Raw genomic sequence first — 20,722 nt, 5'->3', positions numbered from 1 at the left:
AAGTAATCACCAATTATTTATTGAGCAACAACAAATATTTTACTGAGCTTCCAAAGCATAATACTGTTTACTAGAGATGCCAAAATAAATAAATGCTGGTCCCCAAAAGAGTCAAACACAAGAAAATACTAACAATATTTTAAGTTTAATTTAAATTTTAGAGACACTTAAAATTATTTTTGCTTTTCTAGTGGTTTGCAAGAATTATCATTTTTAAAATAACTGCAACATCAAAACTAATCTTTCATTTTAGTTTCAACAAAATAATTTTATAGTAACATTTTGTGCTTGCAAAATTCTTTGCCAAAGAGGTATTTTGTTCATTAAGTCCTAGTGGTCTAAGAGAAGCTTATTGAATACTAAACCAAAAAAGCAGGAGTTATTAAATTTAAGATCTGCTTTCAGTTGGTATCCTGATATATTCAGCCAACACAATAAAACATAATAAAATCTTATGAATAAAAAATTATTGAAAATCAAAACCCTTTAGTGTGCTCTACGTTTACTGCCAGGTGCACTGAATATATCTAATGTGAGGTTAGGAGAGTGGTCGTAAATCAATGTGACACCTCGCCCTAAGCATCCATTCCTGGTTTGATCCCTTGAAAGGTGCTCTAAACTTATAATTCTTAAAGTACTTAAAGACATCATCAGAGTAGAAACATTTTAATTATGCAGGTAGTACTTATGGACAATTACAAGATTGAGAAAAAGAATAAGTAAAAAAAATTTTCAAAGCAAATTCCAGCAGGACTTGATAATACTGGACACACAAACCTAATGTGGCTTTGAGTAGCAGCTCAGTCGATGTTTCTGCATGCACTTATCATGTTGCATGTAAAAGCGCCTTAGAAACTACAGTGTGTCTTATGCTGTGACAATATTTTCTCCTGCCAAGGCATATTCTATCAGTGCAAGGAATCAACAATGATTACAAAATTGATGACAGGGAGTTACAAATTTCCAGTCTTGTGGTTACTGACAATAAAAGTTGAGGTTGAAAATTCCTGGGAGGGGATGGATACCCCATTCTCCATAATGTGGTTACTACACATTCCATGTCTGTATCAAGGTATCTCATGTACCCCATATGCATATGAACCTACAAAGTACCCACAACAATTTTAAATGGAAAAAGTGAAAACAACAACAACAACAAGAAAATGCCTGGGGAGAGACTACAAAGTTGACTTAATTTTATATCAGTTGCCGTATTTACTTCTTGCCTTCCTACTGACCTCCTCTTTTCCACCTACATGTGTTCCCAAAGAAAAGCCAAATGGAGATGCTCTGCCTTAGTTCTTTCAAAGTAGTAATGTAAAAGTATCCAAGGAACTGTTATTACCTTTTTTTTTTTTTTGCTTCAGACTCTGTCCCTGAGACACCGCCCACCCACACAGATGCAGACATGAGCACATACCAGTTGCCTCAAATTTCCAGAGCTCTAAGCTTTGTTCTCTGGAAGAGGACATCCAACTGTAAAATGTGAAAATGTGGCAGATTCGAATTTTCTTCATAGCCGTTGTAATAAGAAATTAAAATAGCTTTACACCATACCTATATATTGAACTTACTTGAACGTATACTCTCACTCTAGCACCATATTGAAATTCATCAAAATTCAAATAGCTATAAATGAAACATGAGTGGTAATAATAACTTGAGATGTTGAAATAATTGCTCAGGGTGATTTAAATTTTATAAACATAGTTATCAAAAAGAAAAATAGCATTCTTTGCCCCCAAGAGTAAAAGATTCAGATGAAAATGTTTTCCTAATGAGCAGTGTGCTTGGGTATAGTATTATTACAGGAAAGATCAAAATTCCAGTCATCCTTGCTAAATTGCATGTCTGCTAACTTCAGCTATTTTGGGATTTTTAAAAGTTAAACCATTTCCGAGTCACAGGAGAAATATGCACAGTTCCCCTGTGCATGGAAACAAAGTACAATTTATTCATTCCATCTCCTTATTTAAATTTTTTTTGAAAATTAGGTGAATCTGATGATTTATGCAACAACCTTTCAACATAGCTTATTGCAATCTTAGGATGATGGTAATGATAATAGATACCATTTGTGACTGCTGGACTTTATGTACTTCATTTATAATTCTCATATAAATTCTACAGGAGAATATCCTTGCTTAAGGTATTAACTTGCCCAAAAGCACTCAGGGTAAGCGCCAAGAATAAAACCAGGTCTCACATCAAAGTTCGAGCTCTGCTCATGAAGCAATGGCTTTTACGTAATTGTTTGAGATCCTAATGTCTTTTTTTTTTGTACAGCCACTATATTTTGTGCCATGATCTCAATATCATATTCTCAATCAAGCACTGTGAGAACACTGAAATTCCATATTACCAGGACCAGAAGTTTCAAAGTGAAGCACTTTTCCTAATGCAGCCACTTAGTGGGAAAGGGTATCAATTGGATATTAGGAAAATTATTTTTCTCTTTTAAAAAGTTACATCTGATAGACTCTCCAAATGCAGTGCAAAAGGTGTGTATTTCTCCTGTGCAAGGGCACTTCCCCAACTGGGTTCTAGAAAATCACTACTCGAAGTATGACCTTGGGGCCAACAGCCTTAAGATTATCTGAGTGCTTGTTAGAAATGCACAATCTCAGGCCTCACCCACCAGCTGAATGGGAATTTGCGTTTTAATAGGATCTAGACTCATATGCTCGTTAAAGTTTGAAATGCCCTGCTACCCTACCCCACCCTAGGTTCCTCATTATTCCACTTCTTTCCATTTTCTTAATTTCTCTCTATTGGTTTCTTTTCCTCACATGAAAACATTCTTTTAAAAAGTCCTCTGCTGATTCTGCACCCCTATTTCCCCCTTTCTCTTCTTTTCTCAACCAAGTGTCATGAAGGAAGCTTCTATACTTTCTGAATCCACATTTTCTGTTCATTTCTCAACACACTGCAGTATAGTTTAGTCACCTACCAAATATCTGGCCATTAGTATGTGCTAAGCACTGTATTAGACTCTAAGGATAAAATGGTATACAAAAGACACAGTCCTTGTCCTCAAATTACTATCCCCAAAATCATTTTGACATAGATCACCACTGATTTCTTGAATTGTCAATTCTGGGAAGCACTCTTTATTAGCAATAGGAGAACACAGCTGTCCTGCTTAAGTCAGATATTGAAGAGATTTTGCAAAAATACAACAGTGCCACTCTTCTCACTAACTTTATTAAGAAAATATTTTTATAAAAATGTCATTTATGTTAACATGTAATAGGCTTGTTCTTAGTTTTAAATGAAAAAATATTCCTAAAATTAATTTTAATTTTTTCTTTTCTTAAGACAGAGCTTTGCTCTCATTACCCAGGCTGGAGTGCAATGGTGCAATCTCCGCTCACAACAACTCCCACCTCCTGGGTTCAAGTGGTTATCCTGCCTTGGCCTCCCTAGTAGTTGGGATTACAGGCACCTGCCACCATGCCCAGCTAATTAATTTATTTTAATTTCTAAGAGATAGAGATCCATAACTCTCTAGGCTCCTCAGTAATTTTTAGATTATAAGGGGCTCCTGATGTTAAAAAGTTTGAGAACAACTGGATTTCATATTAAAACCTTGTTGGTTGCTCAACGATATAGTTTGGATATTTGTCCCTGCCCAAATCTCATGTTGAAATGTGATTTCCAACATTGGAGGTGGAGCCTGGCAAGAGATGTTTGCATCATGGGAACATTCCTCATGAATGGCTTAGCACCATCCTCTTGGGGCTGTCCTTGCACCAATAGTGTGAATTGTTGCAAGATCGGGTTGTTTAAAATTGTGTAGTACTGCCCCTCACTCTCTCCCTTGCTCCTGCTTTCACCGTTTGAGGTGCCTGCTTCCTCTTCACCTTTTGCCATGATTGTAAGCTTCCCGAGGCCTCCCTAGAACCCTCTAAGCACTACTACAGAGGCTGCAGAAGCTGTAGAACCTGCAGAACCATTAGCCAATTAAACTTGTTTCCCTTACAAATCGCCCAGTCTCAGGTGTTTCTTTAGAGCAATGCAAGAATGGTCGGATACACTCAATAAATCCCCAGTATCTACATAGGTGTCAGCTCTAGACTATATAATACATGTGAATAAGTTGCTTTCAACATTTTCTCTCCTATATTTGGTTAATTTAGCTATAGAAGTCACTTTCAAGAGATCAGGAGAAGATGGCCAAATTAAAAGCCTCCACCAACCATCCTCCCAACAGGAACATCAAATTTAAGAACTAACTACTCATAAAGGCACCTTCATAAGGACCAAAAATCAGGTGAGCAATTACAGTACATTGCTTTAACTTAAAATCACTGAAAGAGGCACTGAAGAGGGTAGGAAAAACAGTCATGAATTGCTGACACCATCCTTCCCCTATTCCCCAGCAGCAGTGAATCTGTGTGATTGGGGGAGGGAGAGTACAGGGATTATGGGACTTTGCATTGAAACTGCATGCTGCCCTGTCACAGTGGAAAGCAACATTTGCAGAACTCAGCCAATGCCCACAGAGGGAGCATTTAGACCAGCCCTAGCTAGAGTGAAATCATCCATCCCGGTGGCTGGAACTTGAGTTCTGGCAAGCCTTGCCACTTGCAGGCTAAACTGTTCTGGAATTCTAAATAAACTTGAGAGGCAATCTAGGCAACAAAGTCTGGACTTGAGGGGCACATGACCCTAGTGGGGAACATCAACCAGGGCAGCCAAAGGAGGGTTTGCACCACCCCTCCTCCAGGGAGCATAGCTCACAGGTCTGAAAAAGACTCCTTCTTTCCACTTGAGGAGAGGAAAGGGAAGAGTAGAGGACTTTGTCTTACAACTTGCAAACCAGCTCAGCCACAGTAGGATAGTGCACCAGGCAGAGTCATGAGGCCCCCGGGCAAGAAGCTAGCTCCCAGATGACATTCCTAGACACATGCTGGGCCAGAAAGGACACTGTTGCCTTGAAAGGAAAGACCCTGGAAGAATTCATCACCTGCTAACTAAAAAGCCTTTGGGCCTTGAATAATCATCAGCAGCAGACAGGTAATACATACTATGGGCTTTGAGTGAGACTCTGAGATGTGCTGGCTTCAGGAGTGACCCAGCACACTCCCTGCCATTCTGGTGTTGAGGGGAGACTCCTACTTCAGAAACACGGAGGGAAGAGTGAAAGGGGTAGTTTAGGTACCAGCTCAACCATAGTGGGGCAGAGCACCAAGAGGGCTCTTGAGTTCCCTGATTCTAGGCCTTAGCTCTTGGATAGCATTTCTGGACCTGACCTGGGCCACAGAGGAGCCCATTTCCATGCTTCCCTGAAGGGTAAGTCCCAGGCCTGGCAGCAATCAATCAACTACAAGCTGATTGGAGACACCCTGGGGCTTCAGTGAACACCAGTGGTAGCCAGGCAGTACTCACTATAGGCCTGGGGTGGTGGTGGCCACAGAGGCAGACTCCTCTGATTATGGAAAGAGGAGGAAAGTGTGGGAAGAACTTTGTCTTGGGGTTTGGATGTCAGCTCAGCCACAGCTGAATTAAGCACCAGGGAGATTTTAAGATTTCCAACTCCATGCCCTGGTTCCCAAATGGCATCTCTGGACTGACCCATTGCCCAGGGGCACTCACTACCATGAAGGGAAGTACACAAGCCTGGTTGGCTTTGCCACCTGTTGATTGTAGAGTCCTAGGGCCTTGAGCAAACATAGGTGGTAGCCAGGTAGTGGTTACACCAGGCCTTGAGCAAGACCCAGTGCTGTATGGGTTTCAGCTCTGACCTAGCATAATCCCAGTGGTGGTACCACAGGCGTTCTTGTGTTACCCGTCTCCCAGCTCCAGGCAGCTCAAAACGGAGAGGCAGGGGAAGGCCATTTGTTTGGGAGAGAGTAAGGAAAGAGAACAAGAGTCTCTGCCCAGTAATCTAGAGAATTCTTCCAGATCTTATTCAAGACCACCAAGGTGTTACCTCTCTGAGTCTGCAAGAACCACCATGTTACTAGGTTAATGCAGATATGGTTGCAGTGACCAAACACTTAGATGACATCACCCAAGTCCCTTCAAATACCTGGAAAGCCTTTCCAAGAAAGGTGGGTGAAAGCAAGCACAGACTGTGAAGACTACAATGAATACTTAACTCTTCAATCCTCAGACACCAGTGAACATCCACAAGCATCAAGAGAATCCAGAAAAACATGACTTCACTAAACAAACTAACTAAGGCATCAGGGACCAATCCTGGAAGGACAGAGATATGTGACCTTTCAGATAGAGAATTCAAAATAGCCATCTCAAGGAAACTCAAAAGAAACTGACAAATATCGCAGGGGGTATAAACCTCCCCTAATATCCAGGAAGGGAGAAAATATTACTCCTGATATCACAGAGGGTGTACACCCCATCTGTGATATTGTTTCTAATACAGGGGTGGGGGGAGAAAATGATATTACTCCTAATATTGCTGGAGATGTACACCCTTACTCTGATATTGTTTCTAATATTCGGAAGTGGGGGTGAGATTACTCCCAATATCACACAGCGTGTACCCCCCCCCCGTGATATTGTTCCTAATATCCAGTGGTGGAGAGAATGATATTACTCCTAATATCGCAGTCGGTGTACATCTCCCCAGTGTTTGTTTTTAATCTCCAGCGGGTGATAGGATGATATTACTCCCAGTATCACACCAGGTGTACACCCCCCTCTTTATATTGCTTCTAATATCCAGGGGGAGATGATGATGTTACTGTCAATATCAAAGGGCGTGTACACATCCCCCGTGATATTGTTTCTAACATCCTAAGGTAGGGAAGATGATGTTACTCCTGATATTGCAGAGGCTGTACACAACCCCCAGTGATACTGTTTCTTATATTCAGGGATGGGAGAAAATGACATTACTCCTGGTCGGGAAGAAGGTGTATATTGTTCCTAATCTCCTGTTCTCGCAGAATGATATATCCTTCCTAATATCCAGGGGAAAAGAAGGTGATGTTACTCCCAATATTGTATGTGGTGTACACCGCCCCCGTGATATTGCTCCTAATATCTAGAAGGAAAGAGGATAATATTACTCTTAATATCACACGGGGTGAACACTCCTTTTGTAATATTGTTAGGAATATCCAAGGATACAGAGAATATTGCTGTCAATATCGAGAAGGGTGTACACCCCCCCGTGATATTGTTCCTAATATCCAGGAGGAAGAGGATGATACTACTTTCAATATCAAAGAAAATGTACACCTCCTTATGATATTGTTTCTAATAGCCGGGGGAAAGAGAATGATATTAATCCAAATATTGCAGGGGGGTGTAAACCCCGCCTGTGATATTGTCACTAATATACAGAAGAGGAGAGGATGATATTACTCCCACTATGGCAGGGGGTGTACATACCCATTATGATATTGTTTCTAATATTTACCAGAAGGGCAGCAATGATATGACCGTCAATACAGCAGAGGGAGTACATCCCCCGTGATGTTGTTCCTAATATTTGGGGAAGAAGAGGAGGTTACTTTCAATATCAAAGGGATTGTACACCCCCCAGTGATATTGTTCCTAATATCCAGGGGAAGAGAAAATGCTATTACTCCCAAAATCGCAGAGGGTGTACACCCCTCCTGTGGCATTAGTCATTCAATACAGATGAAGTGTGGATAATATTACTTCCAGTATCGCAGAGTGTGAAGACCCCTTGTGATACTGTTCCTCATATCCAGTGGAAAGGACATTACTCCCAAAAGCATAGAAGGTGTACACCTGTCCCTGTAATATAGTTCCAACTATCCACAGAGAAAGAGAATGATATCACTCCCAAAATTGCAAAGATGGTACACACCCCACGTGATATTATTCTGAATATCAAGGTGAACAGAGTATCATATTACTTTGAATATTGAAGGAGTCCTACACTCTGACTGTGATATTGTTCCTAATATCCAGACAAAGAGAGTCCGTTATCACTCCCAATATTGAAAAAGATGTAGAGCCCCCGAGGATACTGTCCCTGATATGCGGGGTAAAGGATGATATTACTCCTAATATCGCAGGGAATGAAAACCCTCTTGTGATATTGTTCATAATATCCAGAAAAAAACAGAATATTACTCTCAATGTGGTAAGAGGTGTTCACCACTCTATGATATTGTTACTAATATCCACAAGAAAAAAAATTATATTAAATAAAATATTGCATGGGGTGTAACCCCCTTCTGATTTCAATTCTAATATCAAGAAGGGCAAGGAAGATATTTTTGTCAATATCGCAGAAGTGGGACTCCAGCTAGTGTCACGGTGCCTAATATCAAAAAAGAAACAGAAAAACATTATATTCTCCCTATGATATTGTTCCTAGTATCATATTACTCCAAATATCCAAAGTAGCCCGTGAGGGAACCCCCTGCCATATGGTTCTAATATCCGGGGGCGGGGGGGGGTGATGTTACTCGCCATATGGCGGGATGGGGTGTGGGCACCCCCCTGCCATATGGCTAGTAACCAGGGGGGCTAGAGTGATATTACTCTCCATACGGGGGGGGTGTGGGCACCCCCACCCCCCGCCGCCATATGGTTCTTAATATTCAGGCACAAAACCCCGCATCATGGTTCCTACTCTCCAGGAGCTGACAGGATGATATTACTCGCCATAATGCTTGCGGGGGAGGGGAGGAGGTGAGCCCCCCCAATATGCTTCATAATATCCAGGGGCGGCCGGGGTGATATTACTTGCCATATCGCGCCCGTGATATGGCCGGGGTGCTTCAGGTGACAGACACCCCATTTACCCCCATGTAATGACTGCAAGTTGGATGCCTGTATCAAAGTATCTCACGTACCCCATAAATACATACACCTATTTTGTACCCATAAAAACAAAAAGTTAAAGGTAAAAAAAAAAAAAGTCACTTGCAGTTAGTACTTCATGCACAGTTAAAATAGAAAAACAAAAAACAGAAGATGGCTCCTAGTCCTTCCAAACCTAAAAAGTCTTCACTCGAATACTTGTAGCAACTGACCTACATGCTTTACTCTTCCAAAAATGGGAAAAGCAAGATTAAAACCATAGTCTGCTTTAGATATTCTTCAAGTTTATATTGCCCATAAGCCATATTTTCTAAAGTTCTTAAAATCAGTACTTTTGTGCTCTTATCTTGAATACTTCAAAGTACCTGATTATAGTACTGGAATGTAGTTGTAAGAACAAATGTCTTTATCATATTAATATAAAAATATTTAAGGTATTTGCATTTTGTTTTAAAATCAGTTCTTCAGAAGAATGCATCTTTTAAGTCATACCCAGACTATGAAATATGATGTTTTGGTCGTGAGGGTGAAAAATACGCACAGAGTAACATTCCCTGTTATACATTCCCTGCACACTGGTATCTAACGTAAATATTTCTGTAGTGGTGGAAGAAGGGAGAGACTTCTGGTTTCAAATCCTTAGTATTCAGGGAGAATAAAGAAAATGCCCCTCTTGAAAAGTACTTTCTTGACTTAGCCACACAGGAAAATTCAGATGCAATTTTTTTTTCACCTTCTCCCACAGGTAAACTCTCAGTAAGCAATCCAACTTTCCATCAGACAGGTTTTACTGCATTTTTAAAGAACAGTCTAATTTACAACCTTTGCATGTGCTTCAAGTTTTTCATGTTTAAGATACAAATAACACCTCAAGCAATTTGTTTTTATCTTGTAGTCATAAAACATGTGCAGGACACAGAGATCCTTTAGCTCTTAAAGGACACAATATTAAACATAACTTATTTATTTGAATATCAACCATGTTTACGTGTTGAAAAAGAGCACAGTTCCGAACAAAACAATTAAATTATGCCATTCACATCACTTAGCTGATTTTTATTTTAAATAATTCAGGTTATATTCATATCTACCTTGTGGATTATGAGCTACATTATATATTTCTAAGCAATTTTAAATTAATGTTGCAAAATAGTTTTCAGTATAGGTCATATACATTTAGTGTCCCTAAACCAGGGGTTTCCTTATCAATTAGACAATTAATAATTGCTCATAATATACAGCCTTTTATTGTCTTTATAACCTCCTATATAATATCTAGTTGCGACCTGTGGGAAAATGTCGTATTGATAATCCTCACCTATCAAGTAGGTAGAAGCAACAGACAGGTTCAGAACCACTGTCCTAAACAAAGAAGTCAAGAGAAAGACTTAGAACAACTTTTATTCAAAAGGAAAACATGTAAGGTTGGTCGGATCAACTGGCACCAGTGGTACAAGAAAATTAATGCCCTTCATGATGTGGAATCTTCTACATCACAATAGTCATGTACGTTGAGGAGCTAAAAGTTCTGAAAATCAACAGAAGCAAAGGAAATGAGAAAATATTTTTGCTGCCATCTGAAAAGAATATATTCCACACTTGGTTTTTAGTAGCAATGTTGCTGAGAGAGCAAGCTCATTTTAAGATCTTACCAGGGAATCTGGTAACATTAACTATTAAACTTTCTGCATGTGTATATAAATCCCTCTAAATCCGTTCTTAAAGCCTTATATAATGCTTTAAAGACAGGGTCTCACTGTCACTGGGGCTGAAGTGCAGTGACGTGATCTTGGCTCACAGCAGCCTTTACTTCCCAGGTTCAAGCAATCCTTCCACCCCAATCTCTCAAGTAGCTGGGACCACAGGTGTACACCACCACACTCAGATAATTTTTGTATGTTTAGTCGAGATGAGGTCTCACCATGTTGCCCAGGCTGGTCTTGAACTCCTGGGCTCAAGCAATCTGCCCACCTCTGCTTCCCAAAGTGCTGGGACTACAGGCATGCTGGGACTACAGGCGTGAGCTACCATACCCAACTGGTTACACACTTTTCAAAGTGGTTTTACTTAACTTCAGCCATGGATTTAAATAAAACAGAGGATTTAGACCAAGGTTATTTACCTTTTGTTTGTGTGAATCTGTGAACATATATATATATATATATATATACATACACACGCACATATATATATGTAGATACATGTATACGAGTATATATATATATACCAACATAAGATTTATCTAAAAGAAATAAATTTCTATGAATAGGAAAGTTTTTAAAAAGTGATGAAAATATGCCTCTTTGCAATTCTTAGGAGCACCAATAGAGGAATCATAAGCCTATAGACACTTCTTTTGAAAGCTATAGTAGTAAACAAATGTTAATAGCTAAAAATATCTCTTAAGCTATATTATTTTCATTAAATAAGCAGGTTGTATGTTATACACAGCCCAGTGATAAAGATTACCAAATAAAGCTTGCACACAAATCAGAGACGGAATAAAACAAATTTAAATCAGATTCATTTAAACATTTTTATAAGGAATCAAAGATAATTTCATTTAAGACAGCTTAAACTTTGATTTGCCATGGAATACAGATAACTTCTGCTTTACTCACAAATGAACACTGAAAATATTTGGGTTAAGTATTATGGGGCTCATAAAAGCTCATCTGTTTCAATAATTTAAAGCAAACCATTATACCCAGTGAAAGATGATGTTCCCAAAAGTCCACCAAGCAAAAACATTTAGTTTTAGCTCTCATTTTAGTTATATTTTCTCTGCTATCATGGTCACTAACAGCAGTATACAGAAATAACCCACGACTTGATCAAACTGAGTGTCTCCATGAGTTTTCACACAAAGTAAACTATTAATCTTTTCTACAAGTGCCCAATTTTAAGAAAGGGACTAAGCAAAGTATTGTAGGGAATACAGTTGAGGAGAACTAAAAGTTTACACATAACCTAAGAAGAGAGAAGGAAAAATGTTTTCAAGCTGTCTGTTCCAGGAACTACCACCTTAAACTGCGTGCCAAAGAATGCTAGCTCTAAGCACTGCTCCATAAAATGCTTAGAAAATGTTGTTCATAATACATGGAATATTTTTTGAAAAAACTGAGGCATTCTATAATTGCCCCCCTCCAAATATACCTGTAACTTTCAAAAAAATTGTTTAACCCAGTATTTTCAAGATACTTAACTTCATAATCTTTCTTACCCATTAAGAGTTCTGCAAAGTTAGTGTTCCTTATAGCATATTTTGAGAAACTATGTAAATTCTAGGTAATGTGCCACTAATTTAGGATCTATTAAGAAATCATATGATTAAGAGAAATCCAGCAAGGCAACAGGAAGAAAACTGCTTAGGAATATTTAAAATATTTAAGATAACACACAGAAGATAAACAATGTAACAGGAATAGAACACCTGGTTATCACTGGTGTGGTAAGCATCATCTGCATATACAGTCTATCAAATTGTTTCAGATTATTTTTTCATCCCTATTGCCAACATTTCACCCATTCCCTTTCAACCATAGAATAATGGTAAGCTTAAATATTTTCCCAAGTTATTTTCCTTGTTATAGTCTATTTTTTCTAATCTAGTGCTTCTGAAACTTAATGTATTGCTCATGAATAAGCAGGGATCTTGTTAAAAATGCAAGTTTTGCGGATGAGGTCTGGAATTTCTCATTTCTAGCAAGCTCCCAGGTAGTACTGATGCAAACACACTTGAGTAACAAAGATTTAATTGATTCTGAAAGCCATGCCTTACTACTCTCTTAACTCAGTGAATTGTGCGTAAACATCTATATTCAATTACTAATCAAAAACTTCATTTTGGACCTGTCTGGTTTTTCTCCTAACTACTATGCTCATTTCAACACAACCCTGGTTTAAGATAAAATGTATGTACAGTACAGACTTCAAATGTACAATTCAGTTATGATAAATGCATATTCCAAGTAACCCTTACTACCTCCCCTTAAGGTAAAATGCATATACAGTGAAGTACAGATTTTTAATATACAATTCAATGAGTTTTTATAAATTTTTACACCCAAGTAAAGACTACACCCCTCCCAAGAAAATACAGAACACTGTCACCACACCAACTCTGTGTTCCGGCCCAGCTCTATAAATGCCCTTTCACTTTTCCACTGCCTATCCACTTATCCTTAAAGACTCAACCGAAGCCCTTCCTTCTTCAAAGCACACCCAAAATTCACTCATGTACCATCTAAATGTATTCATTATTTTTGAGACAGGGTCTGCCTCCCTCACCCAGTCTGGAGTGCAGTGGTGCAATCATGGCTCACTGCAGCCTCAAACTCCTGGGCTCAAGCAATCCTTCCCACCTCAGCCACCTGACTAGCTAGGACCACAGGCACATGCCACCGTGTCCAGCTAATTTTTTCATTATTATTATTTTAGTAGAGATGGGATCTCTTTGTTACCCAGGTTGGTCTCGAATTCCTGGCCACACACCTCAACATGTTGGGATTACAGGCATGAGCCACTGCACTTGGCCTCTGATCTACCACTTTTTTTTTTTTTTTTTTTTTTTTTTTTTTTTGAGACAGAGTCTTGCTCTGTCACCAGGCTAGAGTGCAGTGGTGCAATCTCGGCTCACTGCAACCTCCGCCTCCCAGGTTCAAGCAATTCTCCTGCCTCAGCCTCCCAAGTAGCTGGGACTACAGGTGCGTACCACCACACCCAGCTAATTTTTGTATTTTTTTGTGGAGAGGGGGTTTCACCATGTTGGCCAGGATGGTTTCAATTTCTTGACCTCATGATCCACCTGCCTTGGCCTCCCAAAGTGCTGGGATTACAGGCATGAGCCACCACGCCCAGCCTGATCTACCACTTTTAAGACCCAGCCATCATCATCCCACTGAACAACTACAGTGGGCACCTCACAAGTTTTTCTACCTCTATTCTTGCTCCCCTCCTCAATATATTATCCATAGAGTCGTCCAAGTGACCCTTTAAAAAAGCAGGTCCCTGTCCTGCTTAAAATTCTCCAATGGTTTACCATCACATTTGCAATGAATCCAAATGCCTTTTCTTGTATCACAAAGCCCCTCTTTTTCTGACCTCGTCTCTTGCTACTTTCCCTGTTACTTTCTATGCCCTGGCCAATTGAACCTCCTTCCTGGTCCTACAATACAGCAAGACGTTCCTACTTTAGGGACTCCACATTAATTACTTTCTCTGCTCTTCCCCATCACCTTTATATGACAGGCTTTTAGTAATTCAGATCTCCAGTTCAAAGTCACCTCCCACAGAAGCCTCCCTGACAACAAAATCTAAAGTAGCTACTCGGTCACTCCCTAACACAAATCCTACTTTAATTTTCCACACATAGAAATACCAATACATAGTTGGTATTTATCTTAATGAGTTTGTTATTTATTTCCTCTCACAACAGCATAAGCTCCATGACTATTACATTTGTCAACAGCGTTCAATGCTTTAACTTCTGAACCCAGAACAGCATCCATCTCATTACAAGTAAATGCTTAACAAATGTTTTCTTTCTGAGATGGAGTCTCACTCTGTCACCCAGGCTGGAGTGCAGTGGCGCGATCTCGGCTCATGCAACCTCCGCCTCCAGGGTTCTAGCAATTCTCCTGCCTCAGCCTTCCGAGGAGCTGGGACTACAGGGGTGTGCCACTATGCCCATCTAATTTTTTTATTTTTAGTAGGGACGTGGTTTCACCGTGTTGGCCAGACTGATCTCAAACTCCTGACCTCAGGTGATCCACCTACCTCAGCCTCCCAAAGTGCTGGGATTACAGGTGTGAGCCACCACACCCAGCCAATAAATGTTTTCTAAATAAACATGTTAACATCTATAACATATATTCATATTATGCAGATGGAATTGTGCCTGATATCCCATACAAAATTTTCTATAAAATCTAAAAAGAAAGCTATTGCTAGTTTTCAAACAAGATAAATTCTTGATAAGAAAGGGGAGGAAAGCATTGCACCTTTAACTTGGAACAAAAATAACATAAAACACAGGTTAAGTCAAAGTTTAATTCACATAAAGTTTAATCATCAAGTTAATGAAAATATCAAAATTTTTGAGTTAGTGTATGGCAGAGAAAATCTAAATTTTGTTGCAAATAATACAGTATTTGGTATTTCCATTATTGACAAGCTATGCTGCAGAAAGAGCAATCGCGTTAAATCTTAGTTCATCGGGGTCACGCTCCATAAACTTCTTGCAAACTTCTATGGCATCCTATGAAGAAAAAATGCAAAAAAAAAGTATGATTTTTCGGTGTATAAGTGTCCTGTTTACAAATGATAAACTTCATATTTTTCTAATTCATACTAATTTTATACTGCAAACTTCCTTTTCCAAAGGAGAATTAAAGAACACCAGAGAAGTGAATAGTTGGGTGCCCTCATTTGCCATGTACAAAAGTATAACATTTAGTAAGTGTTCTTTTATTTTGAGACAGAGTTTCGCTCTGTCACCCAGGCTGGAGTGCAGTGGTACAGTCTCAGCTCACTGCAACCTCTGCTTCCCGGGTTCAAGCAATTCTCCTGTCTCAGCCTCCCTCGTAGCTGGGTCTACAGTCACATGCTACCACACCCGGCTAATTTCAGTATTTTTAGTAGAGACGCAGTTTCACCATATTGGTCAGGCCGGTCTCAAACTCCTGACCTCAGTTGATCCACCCGCCTCAGCCTCCCAAAGTGCTGGGATTACAGGCATGAACCACTGTGCCTGGCTGCAAGTGTTCTTAAAATGCTATTAAGGAACTTTTCACCTAAAAATCACATTTCATTGATTCTAAGCCACACGATTTATTCATGTTTTAAAATCTCTAAAATCAGGATCAAGATACAATTAATGGTATCCTGGATTTGATGAAATCTGGGATATAATGAGTAAGTCTTTCAATACTATTCCTGTCTTTTCAAATTTGACAGCTGTTCATAGAAAGAGCTCTGAAAACCTCTTTGTTGTAGATTTTTAACACTAACTTAAACTTTCTTTCTGAATTTTCTAGAGAGAACAAGGATAAAGAAGTATCTAAATATGGAGAAAATGTTATACAAGTGACCTTTAGAGATGTTTTAAAGATGACAAAATATTAATAGCACTTAAGATGGGCCAACAAGTTTTATTGTTACCTCTAATAAAGTTTCATCACTAGTTTCACCATGGTTAATTGGAAATGGTTTCCGCCCATCTGTGGAAAACAGACAAACAATTGAATGCTTAGGTGTTTTTACAGGATAATGTATTTTCAACTTCCATTTTCCAATTCCCACAGTGAGGCAAGAAAAGCTAAAAGTCATTTTAAATAACATATCCTAAAACAAATGTTTTGATATGCTAACCATGAATATTTTTCATGAAAGGTTATTAGTTAGACCTTTGCTTCCATGTTTGAAAGCCTGAATTATCTTCATGAACAGAATTTATTACGATGCTGGCTTTCATTTCCTGAAAATAATATGCAAAATTATTGTTAGTTTTTAAAAAATTATGACCTAAGCTTTTATCTTTAGAAATTTAAAAAATTTCTTTTCTCACTTTAAATAGGAAGATCTCAAGTAAGACAGACATGTTAAAAACAATGAAAGGGAACCACACTATCACGGCTTATACAACACTACCACTAATTGTGTACCACCAATGCAGTGATATAGCGGAATAATCCAAATAGCCCCGAGTTATTTTACTGATCACCGAAATAACCAAGTTCACAATCAACTTAAATCAACTTAAATAAACTAGTACTTTTTGAATATTATAAAAAAAGGAAAATTCCAGAATTATTTAAACTCATGCTAACCCAGAGTCAACTGATAATTATGTATCCAAACCTGTAATTTCAGATGTCTTGTAAGCGGCTCCTCATTGAGTTCAACCCACAAAACACAGCCCCTTCTACAATTCCATGGTTTCTAACCATAATAAAAATTTCTGAATATGCATATAGTAATAGACTTTGTTAGACACTTTTTAGAAAATGAATGAAAATTAACACATAAATACATCTCCATATAAAGTAATATTAATTTCTATAAATTATATCATCAGAATTTGTGATTCCTATTTTTGGACTAACATTGAGATAAATATTAAAAATCCTAAAGAAACTTTTCCCTAAATTGCAATACCTGGGACGTAATTCCTAAAATTTCTAAGAACCTTTAGGAAACATTTTCCTATAACTATACTACACATGAACACTTAATTATTCTATTTCTATGAACTTACACTATCTTTCTAAATTGTACATTTCTCAATAATATAAAACATATTCTAATATATCCTTTTGTGGCAAATGCTTATTCTTCAACAGACTGTTTATATTTATTTGACTATCATATTGATTATGTGCCACCCCATTTTTGGATTTTTTAAAATCTTTACATAAAAGCAAAAGTATAAATAAACAATGTAGGTTGTTCCCCGCCTATCCAAATTATAAATTGATATACATTTTTTCCTTTTGTATTTTTCTTTCTTTTTAATTTAGAGATAGGGTCTCACTTATATTGCCCAGGCTCAACTTGACCTCCTGGGCTCCAGCAATCCTGCTCAGCTTCCCAAGTAGCTGGTACTGCAGGCACATGCAATAGCGCCCAGCTTAATATATGTATTTTCCTGGTTTCCATCAACTTTTTGTGTGTCATTTATGAGACTAAAGAGCTAATAAACTCAGTTATGGCTAGGTGTGGTGGTTTATGCCTGTAATTTAAGAAGATTATTTGAGGCCAGGAGTTCAACACCAGCCTGGGCAATGCAGTTTAATAAATTAGCCAGGTATAAAGGCACAAGTCTATAGTCCCAGCTACTTGGGAGGCTGAGGCAGGAGGATCACTTGAACCCAGGAGTTCAAGGATGCAGTGAGCTATGATCGTTGCACTGCACTCCAGCCGGGGCAACAGAGTGAGATTCTGTCTCTAAAAAAATAAAATAATAAAATAAATAAATACAAATAAAAAATAAATGGCAGTGAGCAATTCTCCTTCGAATGCAGCTATTTAAAGTAACATATAATTAATTTCAATTATGATAGACTAAGATTGTTAAACAATTGATCCTGAAATGTCAGAACTGTGTAGCTTCTTTTTCGAATAGCAGCATAGAACAAAGATTTATGATGACTTTTACTTTTATTCTAATCCTGAGGTTGGCTAACTTCAGGCCATCGGCCAAATCCAGCCCTCACTGTATTTTTAATGCCTCCTTTAAGCTAAGACTGGTTTTTATGTTTTTAAAAGACAGTATGCTGCCCACAAAACCTAAAATATTTACCACTTGGTAAATATTTCACAGAAAAATTTTGCCAAAACAATAAAATCTAAAATTTGCTGTTGTTCCAAACACCGCTACCACAAAACTGTCATTTGCCAACAACTTTGGGTGTAATTTAAGTAAATGTTTACCCTGCAGAAGAATCCATGAGGCTCAGAGACTGTCACACTTACAGGCCCCTTCTAAAAGAGGCAGGAAAAAGCTGTAATTTGTGCATAGGTCATGTAACCTAAAAATCTCAGTCCAAATGGGCTGTGCCGCTTACAGGCTGGACAGGGAAGACAACAGTGGCCTGACTTTTTGGCAGTAACTAAGCAATTCATTCAGAACTTGTTTTTTGCATAGTTTGAGCACAAGACCTCAGAGAAAGGTGACAGCAGAGTTGGACAAGAGACAAGAGACATGACAAACACCACGAGATGCTTTTTGTTGCAGATAACCAAGTATCAGCTACCATCAAATACCCAAGGACAGCCAATAATATGAAGGATAGAGCTTAAAAAGCAGAGACTACACAGAAATAAAAACTTTTTAAAAACATACAGGCTTAAAAAACAGAGATTATACAGAAATAAAAACTTTAAAAAAGTGTGCAGGCAGGCCTGAGAGATATTGTGGGTTAGCTTCCAGAATGCCACAATAAAGCAAATATTACAGTAAAAGGAGTCACAAATTTTGTTTCCTAGTGCATATAAAAGTTACGTTTATATTACTCTGTAGCCTATTAGGTGTACATCAGCATTATGTTTAAGAAAACGATGTACATACCTTAATTAAAAAACACTTTATTCCAAAAAATGCTAATGATTATCGCAGCCTTCAGCAAGTTGTCATCTTCTTGCTGATGGAGGGGCTTGCTTTGATGTTGACGTCTCCTGACTGAACAGGATGGTGGTTCCTGAAGGTTGGGGTGGCTGTGGAAGTTTCCTAAAATAAGACAATAATGAAGTTTGCCACACTTGACTCTTTCATGAAAGATTTCTCTGTAGCACGTGATGCTGTTTCACAGCATTTTACCCACAGCAGAACTTCTTCTTTCAAAAATGTTGTCAATCCTCTCAAATTCTGCTGCTGATCAATTACATTTATGTCATCTTCTAAATCCTTTGTGGTCATTTTAACACTGTTCATGACTTCTTTATTAGGAGTAGATCCCATCTCAAGAAATCAGTTTCTTTGCTCTTCTATAAGAAGCAACTTCTTACTTGTTCAAGTTTGAGCCTGAGATTGCAGCAGTTCTGTCCCATCTTCAGACTCCCCTTCAAATTCTAGTTTCATTGCTGTTTTCACCATATCTGCAGTTAGTTCCTCCAATGAAGTCTTAAACCCCTCAAAGTCATCCATGAGGAGAGAACCAACTTCTTCCAAACTCCCATTAATGTTGATATTGTGAGCTCTTCCCATAAATCATGAATGTTCTTAAGGCATCTAGAATGGTGAATCCTTTCCAGAAAGTTTTCAATTTACTATTCTCAGATCCATCAGAGGAATCACTATGGCAGCTACAGAATCGCAAACTGTATTTCTTAAATAACTAGAAATGGAAAGTCTAAATGATTCCTTGATCCGTGGGCTGCAGAATGGATGCTGTGTTAGCAGAAATGAAAATATTAATCTCCTTGTACATATATCTACCTGAGACCTCTTGGATGACCAGGTGCAGTGTCAATTAGCAGTAATATTTTCAAAGAAATCGTTTTCTGAGCAGTAGGTCTCAACAGTGGGCTTAAAATATTCAGTAAGCCATGCTATAAACAGACATGTTATTATCCAGGCTCTGTTGTTCCATTTATAGAGCACAGGCAGAGAAGATATAGCATCATTCTTAAAGACTCTAAAATTTTCTGAATATCAAATGAGTGCTGGCTTCAACTGAAAGTCATTGTCTGCATTAACAAGACAATCAGCCTGTCCTTTGAAGCTCTGAAGGCAGGCACTGACATCTCTTCTCTAGCTATGGAAGTCCTAGATGGCATCTTAATTCCCAAGAGAAGCCTATTTCATCTACATGGAAAATCTGTTGTTTACATAGCCACCTTCATGGGAAATCTGCGCGAGATATTCTGGGTAACTTGCAGTTTCTCCATCAGCATGTGCTAATTCACCAGGCACTTTTATGTTATGGAGATGACTTCTTTCCTTAAACCGCATGAACCAATTCTAGCTTCAGACTTTTCTTCTGTAGCTTCCTCACCTCTCTCCGCCTTCAAAGAACTGAAAAGAGTTAGGGCCTTGCTCCAGATTAGGCTTAAGAAAATGTTGTAGCTAGTTTGATCTTCTATCCAGACCACTCAAACTTTCTCCATATCAGCAATAATGCTGTTTTGCTTTCTTGACCTTCATGTGTTCACTGGAGCAGCACTTTTAATTTCCTTCAAGAACTTTTCCTTTGCATTCACAACTTGGCTTACTGTTTCACACAAGAGGCCTAGCTATCAGGCCCTCCTGGCTTTCAACATGCCTTCCTCACTAAGCTTAATCATTTCTAGTTTTTGACTTAAAGTGAGAGACATGTGACTTGAATGCTTAGAGGCCTCTGTAGAGTTTTAATTGGCCTCATTTCAATATTATTGTGTCTCAGGGAATAGGGAAGTCCAAAGAAAGGAAAATGGCTGCTTAATGGAGCAGTCAGAACATACACAAGAA

General features: G+C 38.5%; 1 protein-coding gene and 1 long non-coding RNA gene across 4 annotated transcripts in view; one reads left to right on the top strand and one right to left on the bottom strand.

Moving 5' to 3' along the window:
- LOC116551298 overlaps window positions 1–15,964 on the top strand; it is a 28,354-nt gene extending 12,390 nt beyond the window's left edge. The window contains exons 2-3 of the long non-coding RNA XR_004268833.1: window positions 4,140–4,273; window positions 15,813–15,964. This is a non-coding gene — a long non-coding RNA (uncharacterized LOC116551298). The remainder of the gene's footprint in view (window positions 1–4,139; window positions 4,274–15,812) is intronic.
- UCHL3 (ubiquitin C-terminal hydrolase L3) overlaps window positions 14,813–20,722 on the bottom strand; it is a 61,721-nt gene continuing 55,811 nt past the window's right edge. The window contains exons 8-9 of one of the 3 annotated variants that reach the window (XM_032277398.1): window positions 15,937–15,995; window positions 14,813–15,034 (exon numbers count right to left, since the gene is read on the bottom strand). In XM_032277398.1, coding sequence (XP_032133289.1) covers window positions 14,951–15,034; window positions 15,937–15,995 — 143 coding nt within the window. In that variant the 3' untranslated portion in view covers window positions 14,813–14,950. Of the gene's footprint in view, window positions 15,035–15,936; window positions 15,996–18,723; window positions 19,004–20,722 lie in introns of those variants that run through there. The other 2 variants (XM_032277399.1, XM_032277397.1) reach the window with 2 other exon arrangements.

This window comes from Sapajus apella, unplaced genomic scaffold (assembly GCF_009761245.1).
Source record: "Sapajus apella isolate SASKATOON/1434 unplaced genomic scaffold, GSC_monkey_1.0 scaffold9, whole genome shotgun sequence".
Classification (NCBI taxonomy): Eukaryota; Metazoa; Chordata; class Mammalia; order Primates; family Cebidae; genus Sapajus; species Sapajus apella.
This window is presented reverse-complemented; position numbering and strand designations above follow the sequence as displayed.